The 16,285-nt window shown below is 48.3% G+C and overlaps 2 protein-coding genes across 2 annotated transcripts in view; one reads left to right on the plus strand and one right to left on the minus strand.

Moving 5' to 3' along the window:
* The window catches only part of AMPD1 (adenosine monophosphate deaminase 1), a 398,148-nt gene that overhangs the window by 268,578 nt on the left and 113,285 nt on the right, over positions 1-16,285 (minus strand). The window lies entirely within an intron of this gene.
* LOC135047214 (uncharacterized) lies at positions 5-4,066 on the plus strand. Its single transcript, XM_063955431.1, has 2 exons — positions 5-512; positions 3,078-4,066. The coding sequence occupies exons 1-2, from the start codon at positions 443-445 to the stop codon at positions 3,983-3,985; spliced, it is 978 nt and encodes a 325-aa protein (XP_063811501.1). The 5' UTR covers positions 5-442; the 3' UTR covers positions 3,986-4,066.

Consider the following 16,285-nt stretch of genomic DNA (forward strand, 5'->3'; position numbering starts at 1 on the left):
AAGAAGATCGCGGCGGGAGCAATTGGCGAGGGATTTCTCCCAGCGGGACGGCGATACCGTGACGCCCGACAGTGAGGGATCATCGGGGTCCTTGCTCCCAACGGGGGGTTTACGATCCTCCCGTGGGGAGCACGACCCGCGTGGCGGCTCTGATTTTCCTACGCATGCCACGTCAGCGGCACCCTTGGTGGACTCAACCGTTCTGTCCGCTATTTGTGCGGCTGTCGTGTCGGCAGTGGCGCCCTTGTTATCCCCCGTACCCGGGGGACTTGGGCGGTCCTCCACTTCTTTGGCAGATAGCATTGCGCATGCTCTTGCCCCGCTTCTGTCCTCTGGCGCGACGGTTCCCCCGCCTGCCCCGCTCCCGGCTGCGGCAAACCCGGTGGAGGAGCGGGAAAACCATGTCTCTTTTGTCCCCCCAGCCGCGGACGTCAGGAGAGAAATGGAGCCTGTCGGTGCATCCGCGAGTCGACCAGTGGCCGTCGGGACTGACGGCGTTCCCTCTCGTGCAGGTGAGTCTTCATCGGACCCCGACTGGTCCCGGGGAAGCGCGGTTACACCCCTTAGCGGCTTAGGATCGGTTTCTCACTCCGGCTCCTCTAGTGACGGCGGCAGTGCGCGTAAGGTTTCTAGCAAGCGCAGCAGGCGCAGCCGCAGGCGCAGCCGCAGGCGTCGGTACACGGACTCTTCCCTTGCCTCCACGTCCTCGGAGGGCCTGTCCTCCTCTGATGGCGGACTGCACAGGGTTAAGCGCCGCAGACGACGCGAGCGTCGGTACTCAACCTCGTCCGCCTCCCAAGTCTCGGTGGAATCGGACACCGTGCACTGCGCTAATACGGCGGTGCAACGTGGTCTTAGGCCCCGGGTCCGGGATAGAATCCGTAAGGGTCAATATGTGAATATTTTCGCTCTTACTAGTGACGATAGAAAAGCCTTACTTTCCGCCAAGAAAAAGGGGCAGGGCAGCGAGGACGCTCTGCGCTCCTACCCGAATTGGGTACGCTGCATGTTGATATTTGCGGCATGTTACCTAGAGACCCGCCCGGACGAACATATGAACATAGTTCGATATCAATTCCTCATACATGTTCTGTACCACAAGTATAAAGGGTCGGCCTGGCGTCGTTATGACGAGGATTTTCGCAGAAAGCAACACGGGCGGCAGATCCATAACTTCGGCAAAAAAGATGTGGAACTGTGCTCGGAACTGACCCAGGGTCCGGCCGGCGCTGAGGAGAGCGGCACAGCGAAGAGATGGGCTAAGCGTCCCACCCCTCGTTCACCCGGCTTTCGCGGCGGTTCAGGGCGCGCGGGGCATGGAAAATGCTTCGCTTTTAATAATGCACACTGCGACTTAGGCAGCCGCTGTCGTTTTCGTCACTCCTGTATCCGCTGTGGGGGGGGACACGGGATTAAGGACTGTTCCAGTCCTGGGGTCGGAGGTGCGTCCGGACCGCAGACCCGGCAGAGCCGCGCGCCCGCGGCCTCTGGCGTTGGCCACAGCCCCCACCCCAATTAGTCTTCGGGCACTCCTTCCCTGGCTGCGACGGTACCCGCGGCCGGCAGACGCCCATTTCCTACACTCGGGATTCGCGTCGGGCTTCCCTTTACCTATACATGGGCGTGTGGGCCCCGGGACGGGCACGAACCTGCGGTCGGCCAGGGACTTTCCGGAAGTGCTCCGCCAGAAGGTCGAGGCCGAGGTGTCGCTAGGTAGGATGGTTGGCCCTTTCCGGGAACCCCCCTTGCCGGACCTCGTATTGTCCCCCGTTGGCATAGTGCCCAAAAAGACCATGGGAAAATTTTGCCTCATCCAGCATCTGTCCTGCCCTCCAGGGTCATCAGTTAATGATGCCATCCCTCCGGATCAGTGTCGGGTTGTTTATCTATCCTTTGACTCAGCCAACGACATCATCCGGTCCTTTGGTCCTGGGGCAGTGATGTGTAAATTGGACATCCAGTCAGCGTTCCGCCTCCTCCCGCTGCACCCGTCCGCCTTTCGGTTTATGGGTTTTAAGCTGGACGATGGTTTTTACATCGATCGGTGCCTCCCTATGGGGTGTTCCATCTCGTGCGCCTACTTCGAGCGTTTCAGTTCTTTCCTCCACTGGTGTCTCCAGCAGGAGACGGGCGAACGGGGCATTTCGCACTACTTAGACGATTTCCTTTTTATCGGCCCTTCAGATTCGGATCGCTGCCTCCGCTTGCTGCAGGGGGCTCTCGCCCTCTTCGGGCACTTTGGTGTTCCTGTGGCACCTGAGAAGACGGAGGGTCCCTCCGCCTCCTTGGTTTACCTCGGGATTCAGATTGATACGGCCGGTGGTTTGTGTAGGCTCCCTGCGGACAAGGTGTTGCGTTTGCACGATGGTATCCTATATGCGCTGGCGACGGGCAAGCTCACGCTCAAACAGGCTCAATCCTTATTGGGCCTGTTTAACTTTGCTTGTAAGGTGATACCCATGGGTAGAGTTTTCTGTAGAAAATTGGAACGATCTACCGTTGGGGTTAGACGCCCACATCATTTTCTTCGATTGCCTCTTGAAATCCGAAGGGATTTGCGCATTTGGGACGAATTTCTTGTTCGTTTCAACGGCATATGCATTTGGCAGGAGGCGGCTGTGTCTAGCCCAGCCCTGGAGCTTTTCACGGACGCCTCTGGCGGTTACGGGTTCGGAGCTTATTTTGCAGGCCGCTGGTGCGCGTGTCCCTGGCCTCGGGCCTGGCTTAGCGGGGGCCTTACGACGAATATGCTGTTGCTGGAAATATTTCCCATTTTAGTCGCTCTGGAATTGTGGTGCGCGGCCCTGCGGAACAAACAGGTTCTCTTCTGGTGCGACAATTTGGGCATGGTTTTTGCCATAAACCGGCAAAAATCTACGTCCTTGCCGGTTCTGCGGGTCCTTGCACAGATAGTCTTGCTCTGCTTGGTGAACAACATTACGTTGCGAGCAAAACACGTCCCTGGCGTGCGTAACGAAATTGCGGATGCCCTGTCGCGCGGCGATTGGCAGCGGTTTCGGCGCCTGGCTCCTGCAGCGTCACTCCATGGGGAATTATGTCCTGCTTATGTGTGGCAGGTCATCCACCCGGATTGGAGGAGTTAGCACACAGATCGTTGGCCCCTGCTACGTTTGCGGCCTATCGTGCCGCCTGGGAACGGTGGAGTCGCTTCCTCCTGGAGCGAGGCCAGAGTGGTAAGACCTCTCACACTTTACTCTTAGAATATATCTGGATGCTGTACTCCGACGGGATCTCGCGGGCGTCTGTTAACAGGATTCTGGCGGGTATATCATACTTTCTGCAGCTGCGGGGGGAAGCGGATTTTACGAAGTCCTTTTTCCTCCGGCGGGTGTTGAAAGGTTGGGCTCGGGCGTCCCCGCCCCTCCCAGATACTCGTCTGCCGATCACGGGTGCTTTGCTGCGGCGGATTTTGGGATCCCTCCGGAGTATTTGCTCCTCGGGATACGAAGTTCGCCTCTTCAGGGCGGCCTTTACGATGGCCTTCCACGGCGCGTTCAGGGTGGGCGAGCTGGTGGCCGTCTCTCGGACTTCTGCCTCGCCCATGCTGGCGGCCCACGTCGTCCTACGCCCCGACGGTTTGTGGTGCAGGATTCAGCGCTCCAAGACTGACGTAGCCGGCAGGGGGCAGTGGGTTCGAATGGGCCGGGCCGGGTCGCGGGGCATTTGTCCGGTTGCCGCGGCCCTGGCTTATTCGTCCCTTCGGCCTCCAACGCCCACTGGGTGGCTCGTCCATAGCGATGGTTCCCCGTTGACCAGATATCAATTCCGGTCGGTTTTGGGGCGTTGTATCTTGTACCTGGGTCTATCTCCGGCCGACTATGGGACTCACTCTTTCCGCATCGGCGCGGCTTCAGCAGCTGCTGCGGCGGGTTGGTCCGAAGTCGAAGTCCGGGCACTGGGTAGGTGGAGGTCTGGTGCAGTCAGACGCTATATCAGGCCTTTTCCTCCCAGTGCACCCATTTGAGGACTAGCCGCTCGTCGCAACTGCATTTTGCGGTTGTGGGGGCCTTGAGGAATTTTTGTTTTAACGTTGGTTTTACTACGGCTTTTGCCGGCTAACGAAGTTTCGTTTTTGCCTCAAGTCAAATTGGGTGGCCCAATCCCCCCCCCCTTTTCCACTCCCCGTCAGGGACGTAGATAGGTTCCCCATTTAGTCAAGGCTATATTTTATGTAATTTCTGACCTTCATCACACCCTTCTTTTACAGGACGGCGGTTAGATCCGCACTTTATATGGTTCGTGGGCCATTCGTACATCTATTGGCTGTCCGTGTCGGCTCTGGCCTGCGACACAACCCGTTTTCCTGAACTGCGGGCCGTGCGCTGGTTGGGGCGTAGAGGCCTCCGCTGGGACGGCCTGCGGGACTGGCTTAGGGCGGCAGTTGGCCGTTTTGGATATCCGCTGTTCTTGGTGGTACATCTCGGGGGCAATGATTTGGTACGCCGCACGGGCCTTGACATTCGCCTTGAGATCCGGCGCCAGCTGCTGGTACTTATGGCTGAGTGGCCGTTTTGCCTGATCCTCTGGTCGGACATGGTCCCCCGGCGATCTTGGCGTGGAGCCTTTAACCCGGGGGCGATTGACTTGGTTCGGAGACGGGTCAATTCGGTGGTCGGTAGTGCTGTCCTCCAGCATGGTGGCCTGGTCATGCCGCACAGTGGGATCTCTTTCCGGAATCCGACTCTTTACCGGTCTGACGGGGTGCATTTGTCGCCAGCTGGCATGGCTATCTTCTGGGATGACTTTATACAAGTCCTTCGGTCCCCCTCGGTAGTTGTTTAGGTTTCAGTTGCATTAGTTAGTGTTTAGTCGTTCATTAGTGTCTAGTTAGTTTTGTCGGTTGTTAGCCCCTCCTCTAGTTAGTGGTTAGTTCGAGTGGTTAGTTAGGTGGCGGTGGCAGGTTGGTAACCTGGCAGTTGGCCGGTTTATGAACGGTTACTTAATTTTTAACCATGACTTCAAGGTGAGAAGTTTGGGTGTGTTTTTAGAAACATTTTTCTTAGTCGTTTGAATTAGTTTCCGGGCATCACTCTACCAAGTGGAGCCCATTAATTGGTGAAAACATATGTGGATGGCGGGGCTGGTGGCCCGAATTTTTACCTCATAGGGGCGGAGCGTACCTCCGTCCCTACAACTGTTGGTGGGCAGGGGTAGTGGCAGAAGGTCGACCCCTGTCCTTGGATTTTTGCATTTTTATGTCCGGGATGCAGGCAGGAGGCCGATCCCGGAACATTGGGGGCAGAAGGCTCCCTCACACATATGTTTTTATTGCTTATTTTTATGTACTACAATGTTTTTTCACCCATGTTACTTTATCATGTTAACCGTTCTTCTCCCCGCCACCTTAGTTAGAGAGGGAAGCTACATTTTAGTTTTAGCATTTAATAGGCCTTCCTCTCAGTCAGAAAATAAAAGCTGACCCCTTTCACGCCAATTACAGTTGTGGTGTCTTTATTTCATAGAATAAGTGTGCTTGAGTGGCGAGTGGATGCATCTGACGTGTGAGGTTTAAGACCGCGTAGGGAGCATAATGCGACCACAGCGGCATAAACGCACCGTCCAGGGCCTCCGCAGCGCCGCTCGAGGCATCACCTGGCCTGTGAGGGGTTAATGTTTTTTGGCTGGGAGGAACTCAGAGAGTGGGCCGGGGGGCCCATTGGCTGCTGCATGAGAGGGGGCTGGCCTGTCATGCATATATGCAGCTGGCAGGATACTTCCTGCCTCTCTTCAGCCTGTTCGTTACCCACCCTCCCTCCCTGGGGACTTGTTTTTCTGTTCTGCAGTTGTGTTCATTGTGTCGGCTTTGGGTGGCCGGTTTATGAACGGTTACTTAATTTTTAACCATGACTTCAAGGTGAGAAGTTTGGGTGTGTTTTTAGAAACATTTTTCTTAGTCGTTTGAATTAGTTTCCGGGCATCACTCTACCAAGTGGAGCCCATTAATTGGTGAAAACATATGTGGATGGCGGGGCTGGTGGCCCGAATTTTTACCTCATAGGGGCGGAGCGTACCTCCGTCCCTACAACTGTTGGTGGGCAGGGGTAGTGGCAGAAGGTCGACCCCTGTCCTTGGATTTTTGCATTTTTATGTCCGGGATGCAGGCAGGAGGCCGATCCCGGAACATTGGGGGCAGAAGGCTCCCTCACACATATGTTTTTATTGCTTATTTTTATGTACTACAATGTTTTTTCACCCATGTTACTTTATCATGTTAACCGTTCTTCTCCCCGCCACCTTAGTTAGAGAGGGAAGCTACATTTTAGTTTTAGCATTTAATAGGCCTTCTTCTCAGTCAGAAAATAAAAGCTGACCCCTTTCACGCCAATTACAGTTGTGGTGTCTTTATTTCATAGAATAAGTGTGCTTGAGTGGCGAGTGGATGCATCTGACGTGTGAGGTTTATGAAATACTTCGCATGACCTAGAAGCTTGTTAAACTTTTTTTTGTTTTTGTCTCTTGCAGTAATAGAAAACTCTCCATCTGGATAAGACCACTGGTAAACACTAATTCGGCAAATGGGAGATGGCTGTCTCTGTGCAAATGGACGGGCTCAATAAGGCATTGAGTGTCAGGGTGCAGACTTCTTTGCAAAATTGGAAAGGGGTCACAGTAGCTAATCTTAGATAGTGTGCTATTGAACATCACCAGAATAGTGCTAGGCGCAGAGAACAACAGGTGGAGAGGCTGAGGATTGAAAGTATACAGGCTCTTACACCAAAGTCTCATCAGCCTAAACCCCAAAACCCTGGTGGTAAGAAAAGGCCAATAATATGTTACACTTGTAAAAATAAAGGACATTTTGCTAGAGATTGTAAGAGTAGTAGAGCACATAGCCAATATTGACCCCTAGACAGAGAAAACAAGCTACATTATTAAACACATAGACGGGACCAAGGGACATATAGTAAGGAATCACGAGCCATATAGAAAACACAGATTAGGGCAATGGGAGTAACAGGAACGATGCAACAATACCCTCTGAGTAGACCTGCAGAGATTACGATAGGGCCCTTGCAAACCAAATAGTCTTTTCTGCTGGCTGCATCGGCTACGACTAATCTACTCGGCAGAGACTTAGTGTGTAAAATGCGGTGTGTCATATATTGTACTCCTGAGGGTGTCTTCTTGGATATACCTGAGAACCATGCTCAAGAAGTACAAAATATACTAGACACACCTCGAAGGCTAATGTCGCATTCTACTGTTCTAGATGCATGTCCATCACAGGTAGAGGAAATTATCTCACAGATACCGGGTTCCCTATGAACTTAAGATGGACAGGACACTGGATTGATGGCTGAGGTAGTCCCAATAGCGATACAATAAACACAGAATTTTTTTAAGGGGTATAGACCAAGTAGAGAATCACTTCCCCGTAGTGCCCAATTCAGATGTCAATTTTTTATAAAATCTTCTCCACCTCTACAAACTCATCTGTCACCAACCTCTATTCTGTTTCTCTACAGTTTTCCTCTTCATCTTTTGCGTTCACACAAGGTGGTACAATACATGGACCCAAGTACAGTTCAAACTCCACATGCCTAGGTCCTTCAGAGTTCTGCCCAAACCCAGTATATCTCAACAGCACGATGACACCAGTATTACTGCAGTGTGCCTTGTCATGCACAAAGGGTGGAGAATGGGAATACTGGTGAAGGGAAATTTTGTATAGACACTGATATGCCTGTTGGTGAATGGCAATCCTGACATTTTCTTTTTCATTTTCTTCTTCTTTCTCTCCTCTAGAGATGTTTCTTTTTTCTTTTTCTTTTTTTTAAGTTATGCTCATGGTACTCTACATTGCAAACACACGATAGTTAAATTAAGATACAAAAAAAAAAATTGTGTTCCCTGCAGGAAGAGGCAGTCTGGAGGACTGTGGGCAGGTGGACACGGTAAGCCAGTAGCCCCCAGAGGATACCTTCCAAGTCTAGCTGAGGTGGCACACGGTCTGACTCATCTAGGCAAAGAGGGTAGGTGCAGGCTGATGAGAGCCTACTGGTGTGCGCCAGGATTCTATTCTCATGCAGGTAAGAGAGCAATGACCTGTCATACTTGCTTGAGGAAGAATATTGGTAAAGCAATACCAACAGAGCCATCCCATATCCCTCCTGCAGACGGATCTTTGCAGGAAATACAAATCGACTTCGTACAGTTAACACCCTTTAGGAATTATTGTTATGTATTGGTGTGCACTGATGTTTTCTCAAACTGGGTAGAGGCATTTCCTGCCGCCACGGATGCTGATGTGTTTACCGCAAAGGAAAATTGCGCAGAAATTTGTGTGTAGATAATGGTACCCCTAGAAGTAGGAGCAAAGCTTGAAATTGTACTATTGTGATCATAGACACTGCCACTAGTATTATGTAGCTTCAGAACCACTCCCAGATCTTCACTTAACGAATCACCCTCTTCGAAATTTGGTTTTGTTTTGGTATTTGTGTTTTTTGGTTGTTTTTGGAAGACAACCTCATGTCATGATTGATCCGCACAATAATCAGAAATACACCAATGAGGTGACAGTACAGTACTTTATTGAGATGAGCCAGCATTTGAGAACTTGACAAAAGAACTTGAAACTGTTGATTGCTGGTATGCCAAATGCTAACTGTCTTGATTGTGAACCAAGAGACTGTGTGATTGTTCTTACGCTCAGGTTGCCTAATAGACAGGTGGAAGGACCATATCAAGTTTTGTTGACAGCACTAAAGGTCGCCGAAAGAGAGATTTGGGTCCACTCGTCCCACTGCAAGAACGTCGCTGACCCGGAGAGAACTCATGACAAAGTAGTTTATTGCTCACATTCATCGAGTTTGTGAACTGTGTGTTCGAAGTGAACTGTGTGTTCCAAGTTAACAGTGTGTTTAAAGAGCAAGGTGGAGAGCAAAGTGAACTGTGTGTTCCAAGTGAACTGTGTGTCCAAAGAGCAAGGCAAAGAGAACCTTGTATCACCAGAGACTCTGTTCCGTGAAGACTGAGAGGCGGCACTGTTGAACACTACCTGAGCGTACTAAAGGATTGCAGAAAGACCAGTCATTGTAATTGATTTGTTATGAACAAGAGTTGTTTTGTTCTATTTCTCTTTTCTCTCTTTCCCGCTGACAAACATTTTCTTTCAGGATATTCTATTTTTGCGAGGTTTTTTTTATGAAGAGTCGAGTGTGGGACTGGAACTGGTTCTGTAGGAAGAAGTGATTTCCTTATAGGATCCCAGGATTAGCCGATCAGTTTGTTAAAGTCAGAGAAAAATCAAAGTTCTAGTAGTTATGGAGTTCAGAGGTAATCAGGAACAATCAGACAATGACTATTCACACATTGCAGATAAAGAGCTCATTAATATATGTGGAAAAAGGTTTATGAGTGGCTCTCCCCGAACTCCGAAGGTTTATGTTATTTAGGAAGGACACTACTTATAACCCTTGCTCAATGATTAAACAGACCTAGCATACGTTCCAGAAATGGAAACAATGTTCAGAAAATGATAGGAATATGTAGATCATGAAAATTTTATATGTCTCAGTCACGATTTGTTTATGTCTTCTTCACCTACCCAGCAGAACCTCAATCGAATCCAAATATCAGTGTACAAAGACGTAGGTACATGTATGTGTGAAATGTTCGTTGCAAATCAGACATTATAGGCCAAAGCACTGTCCCAGCATACTCTGTAGGTTGAATGTTGTCCCACACCCAACCAGTGGTCCCGTGACCGCCGAGTGCATATAGAGGATGTCTCGTCCTCCTCCCTGTCTTCCCCAAATATAGTCAAGTGTCTGATTTGCAAAATGAATACATACTTGTGTCTAGGTCACCGATTATTGTATGAAATATTTTTTTCTTATGTTAATAATTGATGGCAGTTATTGTTTGCTGCCAAAGGGTGGACTGTCGAAGTAAAAAAAAATATTACATAAAGAGAACATACAAACTACACACATATAAGTCACTATACTTGCAAATACGCGCAGCGAACACAGCAATATATGGTAACACACGCATTTACATGGACATGCCACAGAGATGGATTCGACACTTATTTCATACAGTACATAATTATAATAATATCAAGCGCCAGACATCATGATGATTTAAAATTATATATAATGAAGTAATGTCATGTATGTGTATTATTTGAAGGAAACCAGATAGACCTGTCATGTTTACTATTGAAGCAACCAGATTAATGTGTATATTAATTTGATACTTGTTATTAAGTTATAGGACATTGCAACAAATAGTTATGATTACATGTATGAAAGCTAAAAATCACTCTTATTAGGACAGTGGACAGGAAGCTCAGGCCAGTCCTTTTGTACGTCCCCAAGGCTGAACCTGTTCAGCATATACAAAGGGACTGGTGACTCATCGTGAACCCCTTCCCCAGAAACTAGATAACACATTGATCACACAGGAGCTCAGTGGCTTTTTGGTCTCAGAGGATGATGGACTTGCTGCCAGTTCAGTTCCTGTATTTATTTACAGAGAGAGAGAGACATAAGATGCATTGGAGGGAATGGTAATTGTATCGCTGGCCTGTAACTGAAACTGTATGTAATGGCATGTAACTGTATGTAACTTTATGTATTAACTGCTTACTGTGTGAGTTGTAATCATGTAACTATAGGTATACTGTACTTTGTAATATATATTGAATCCAAATCCTTTTAATAACAAATATATACATCAATGAGCTTTGGAACTCAGATAATGTGTGGGTGTATTGTTTTCTCTTATGGGATGCAGTGTTTTGCGATGTATAGCGCACATTCATGGGATATGGTAATAAGAGATGCAGGCATTTACAATATATATTAGAGCGGGCATTATAAATATTTGTGAGAAATCAATTTGGCATTCTTAAGGGATAAAGACGCGATAAAGCAGTGATAAGCGCAAGGTGATAACGCACCAGCCAATCATTACGGATTTGAAAATTGACAGGAGCTGACTGGCTGGTGCGTTATCACTTGCACTTATCACTGCTTTATCACTTTTTTTATACCTTCTCCAGGCTTAATACATCTGCCCCAGTGTTTTTTAAGTCTCAGTTATCATATAAGGTAAATGGGGCTGAGGACATGCTAAGAGTATACACAGTGCTGTGTGTACCTGGGTGCAGGGGCGTATCTAGAGAAGAGGAGGCCCGTGTGCAGGATCCATCTCAGCCCCCTCCTCTCTAGCCGGCAGTGCTGTCCCAGAGTCTAGAGTGTATGCGTGATCTCTGGGAAAATGTCGCCGCACCATCTGGCAGCAATCGCCGGAGGGGGGAGTTTTCACTCCCCTACTTCGTCATCCGAGATTTTAATACATCTCGGAGCTGCTGCTTCCTGCTTCGCCTTTGTAAAAAGTATGTGTGCATTTACCCCTTTATCTCTCTCCACTTAATCACTCTCCAAGGTTTAGTACATCTGCCCTCAGTCCTCAATATCCCTGTTATTAGTATTTTGTTTTAATCTGTTTCACAGAAAGGTACATACAGTATCAAGATGGTAACACATCATAGTTGCCGACAGGGGCAGAATGGGATCAAAAACCAGCCCAGGAAATTTATGGAAGCAGCCCTAATGGGGGGGAGGGGTGCCTGTTGAGGTGGTGGAGTCTGTCAAGTGGGAGGGATTACTGCTCTGAAGGCCTGATCAAACGTAGGCATGGAAAGTGCGCGCTGCAGACGCGGCGCAAAATTTTAGGGGTGTGGCTTCACTGGGAAGGGGCGTGGCCACATAATTCACATTACACCACAAAGTAGTTCCGCTTATACACATTGCACCAGATAGATCCTCCTATACACACTGCACCAGGTAGAGCACGTTATACATATTCCGCCAGATAGAGCACCTTCTACATGGTATACACTTTGCGCCAGGCAGAGCTTATTATACACATTGCACCAGGTAAAGCACATTACACACTTTCCGCCAGGCAGAGCACATTATGCACATTGCACCAGGTAAAGCACATTATACATATTGCACCAGGTAGAGCATGTTATACACTTTGCGCCAGGCAGAGCACATTATACACATTGCACCAGGTAAAGCACATTATACATATTGCACCAGGTAGAGCACATTATACACATTGCACCAGGTAGAGCACGTTATACACATTGCAGGTGGTAAAGCACATTATACACATTGCACCAGGTAGAGCACGTTATACACATTGCACCAGGTAAAGCACATTATACATATTGCACCAGGTAGAGCACGTTATACACATTATACCAGGTAGAGCACGTTGTACACATTGCACCAGGTAGAGCACGTTATACACATTGCAGGTGGTAAAGCACATTATACACATTGCACCAGGTAGAGCACGTTATACACATTGCACCAGGTAGAGCACGTTATACACATTGCTCCAGGCATGGCACATTATACACATTGCACCAGGTAAAGCACATTATACACATTGCACCAGGTAGAGCACGTTATACACATTGCACCAGGTAGAGCACGTTATACACATTACTCCAGGCATGGCACATTATACACATTGCACCAGGTAAAGCACATTATACACATTGCACCAGGCAGAGCACGTTATACACATTGCTCCAGGCATGGCACATTATACACATTGCACCAGGTAAAGCACATTATACACATTGCACCAGGCAGAGCACGTTATACACATTGCACCAGGCAGAGCACATTATACACATTACTTCCTGTTAATCAGTCTGCGTTCGCCTAGCAATCAAAAAATAGGCTGGATTTTTTTTGCAGTTTGGCCTCTCACATGCGTATTACGATCTGTACGCATGCACAGTCATTCAATAATTGGCCGCTGTGCGATCAGGTCTAAATTAGGCCCCTAGTGCAGTGCACTCCGCTGTTATTTTCTATAGATGTGAGTGTGGATCTCGAGATGTATATTTACAGAGAGAAAGAGAGAGAGAGCGCTACAGAAGTGTCATTCACTGTTGCCGCAATGTGTTTGCATGTATTCTGGCAATGATTACACACGCCCGGGTGAGACTATTCGCACCTGCGATCGCACAATGCCTTTCCTATGGATCGCGGGTGCAAATAGTTGTACGTGCCCGTGACAGAGGATACATCTGTGTGTGTGTGTGTGTGTGTGTGTGTGTGTGTGTGTGTGTGTGTGTGTGTGTGTGTATATGGATATATATATATATATATATATATAAAAAGGGGGGTATTCAATTAGTGCCGTCAAGGGTTTATATATATATATATATATATATATATATTTATATTAAATTCCCTTGAAGAAGTCCAGACTCTGATGGACGAAACGCGTTGGTACTGTTTGCTGCTGAACTCCTTTGATGGACAGATAAGCGATTGAAGTTTTTAAATCCTGTACGCATGTTCTCTAGCTATTTTATGTCCTTGGGACAGTTTGCTGCTGATCTCCCCATTTATGATGGACAGATAAGCTTTTAATCATTTTAAATGTTGTACGTGTGTTGTCTAGCTAATGTATGTCTTTGTATATTAAACTTCTATTATGTTTTATTTTGTAAAGTCTGGGCTACGAAATACGTCTTATTGGGAATAAGCACGTTCCCTAATTTATTCCCCTTTATTGCAAATGACACATTGTTTTTTAATTTGAGAACGGTACACACTATGTTCTGTTGTATTTCTCTTTTTACATGTAAATCCTAAAAGTTCTTATTAACCAGATAAGTGCCCTTGGCCATAAATATACCCACCTGATTATTTCCTTTATATCTGTTATTACACTCACAAGCGCTTATTTTCTCTACTACCTATTTTTGTCTATGTGTATACCATACACTAACTCTGTATTATGAGCTGCTACTCTTAAAAGGGTTAAGGAGTGTTATATATAACATCTTATCACTGCACATCTTTACTAAAGCGCCTAGGTCTCTGCTATTCTCTCTCTCTCTCTCTCTCTCTCTCTCTATATATATAAATATATATATACTGTATATATACATATACATGTGTATATATATATATATATATATATATATATTTATGATATAATATATGATGCAGCATGCCACTATATAATTATTGTTGGTGGTACACAGACACAGTACTTACTGACCGCCGACTCCCGCTTTCTCTCCTAGCTGCAGCCGCGACTCCTCTGTGCACTGTGCAGTGTCCAGTCTGTGCACTGCAGTCAGTGTGCTGGGAGTGGGACGGGGCTAAGAGGCGGAACACGTCTAGTGACGGGGCTGGAGTGGAGGCGGAGCAATCATTGACTGACTCCTCGGAACACTGAGCAAAGAGTTATGGGGAGGAGGAGGGGCTGCTGCGTATCCGGAAAAGCTCAGACGGCAGCCATTTTCAAAGTGCTTCACTGAGCTTCTGCGAACAGTGAACGGTCCAGCAGTTGGTGGCCTGCATAGGGGAGGCGGGCAGCCAATGTAGGGACGCCGGACCGGCCAAACAGAATCCGATCCTGCGTCCCGGCATGCCAATCCGCCGCTGGTTGCCAACTACCTGGCTGCTCTCACCGGGAGAGAGCAGCCAAGTCGGCACAGAAGGGGAGAGGGTTGGGCACATGTCGCCTCACTGAGGTCGAAGCGAGGGCAGGGCTATGTAAACAAGGCTGCATGGGGGCGAGCACGTCATTGTAGCCACGCCCCCTGTCCTATAATGTAGAGATTACTGGCATTATATGGTGTGGGCATGTCTAGAAGACACGATTCGGCGAGAATAGAGTCATTGGCTGCCCGGACCACCCACTTCACTCGCTAAGTGGGCTGCCAGGTCTGGGGGGATGCTGCTATAATTGGGAGATTTTCGTGAACCCACCGACCATTCCGGGAGAGCAGGCAAGTATGTAACACATGGCAATCTCACCAGTAATGGAGTTGAAGGTAAGTGTGATAAGATCCATATTGGGCATCTCTTACTGCAGTCAATGGTAGACATCTGTCTTCATGTGTGGGCTCATTAACAGGCGCCAGTAGTGGTCCATAAGTTAAATGGCTGCTTACACCATGGCCCAATTGGTTGTACCTTACTAAATTTGGCTCTCACATGTGGTGAAAGAAAGCGTTGCAGGATTTAAACCACAGTTCTCACATAGCATATTTCAGACAGTATTTCCTATCGCTTCAGCTGCCACTCAATCTATTTTAAGCGATATTATAAAATAGTAATATCATGATCATAAAGGTCAACAGCTGACATGCATTTGTAATCTGATATCCATGTCTTGGCCATATGTATGAAATAACAGACATCCTGACATAGATCCACACAGCCCATTAAAATGAGTAGCCCATGCATGTCATATAACACTCATCAGTCTCAGTAATGTACTTGAACCTTATCAACTTTGATGGTTAATACTGTGTTAGGCTTGGCTAATTCCACTATCCCTCTACAGGGAGGTACACACGGGGAGATGTGTGCTGAGTGATCTAGCACTGACCGCTCAGCACACATCTCTCCCCCCTCTCAGCTCACAGCACGATGTGTGCTGAGCGAAGGGGGGAGAACGGGGGTGGGTCGCTCACTTCACACAGCAGTGAATTGAGCGATGTACTAGAATGTGCCTGCATGCAAACTCTAGTACCGGCGATAGCGACGGCTATCACTATGGAGCATACACACGGAGAGATCCGTGCTTAAATTTCCCCTTTCACACCACACAAATAACCCGGTATCGACCCGACATATTGCCGGGTCGGCATGGTTCATTGTGTGGTGTGAAAGGGCCATGGTTGACCTGACCCAGTAATTAAACCTGGGAATAAAGCAGTGTTATTCCCAGGTTGAATACCGGGTCAGTGGCAGCGTGAACGGGTTCCCGGGTCGATGTGACCTGGGACCCGTTCACTACATAGGGAGAGGTGGCGCGGAGATGAGCTCATCTCCCAGCGCTGGCTCCACTGCCGACTCCGCCCCCTGCCGCAATGGCATCTGACCCAGCAAATTGCCGGGTCGGGTAGCCTGCCGTTAGGGTCCAATGCCAGATCCAACACGGGAGGGACCCGTTTCCAATTCCCGGGTGGGATCCGGCATTGGTGATGTGAAAGGGGTATAATGTTATTTCTGCACCGGGGTGCACTGGGATTCCACAGGGAATACATAGAAGGGTGTAGAGTTGGATCTTGATCCGAGGCACCAACAGGCTAAAGCTCTGACTGTTCCCAGGATGCATTACACCTCCTCCTCTATAACCCCGCCTCCAGGCACTGGAGCTTAGTTTGTAAGTTGGTGCCTGCAGTGCAGGTCACTAACAGGGGTGGCTGCGTTAGGCAGACCTGAAAAGAGCTTTTTCAAAATACTTCAAGGACCGC

The sequence above is a fragment of the Pseudophryne corroboree genome, chromosome 2 (genome assembly GCF_028390025.1).
Source record: "Pseudophryne corroboree isolate aPseCor3 chromosome 2, aPseCor3.hap2, whole genome shotgun sequence".
Lineage (NCBI taxonomy): Eukaryota > Metazoa > Chordata > Amphibia > Anura > Myobatrachidae > Pseudophryne > Pseudophryne corroboree.

Bases quoted from the DNA above. Each gene is read 5' to 3' on its own strand.
- LOC135047214 (XM_063955431.1), top strand. From the start codon at position 443: ATGGAGCCTGTCGGTGCATCCGCGAGTCGACCAGTGGCCGTCGGGACT. The intron at 513-3,077 runs GTGAGTCTTCAT...TATGTGTGGCAG, and splicing joins CGGCGTTCCCTCTCGTGCAG to GTCATCCACCCGGATTGGAG.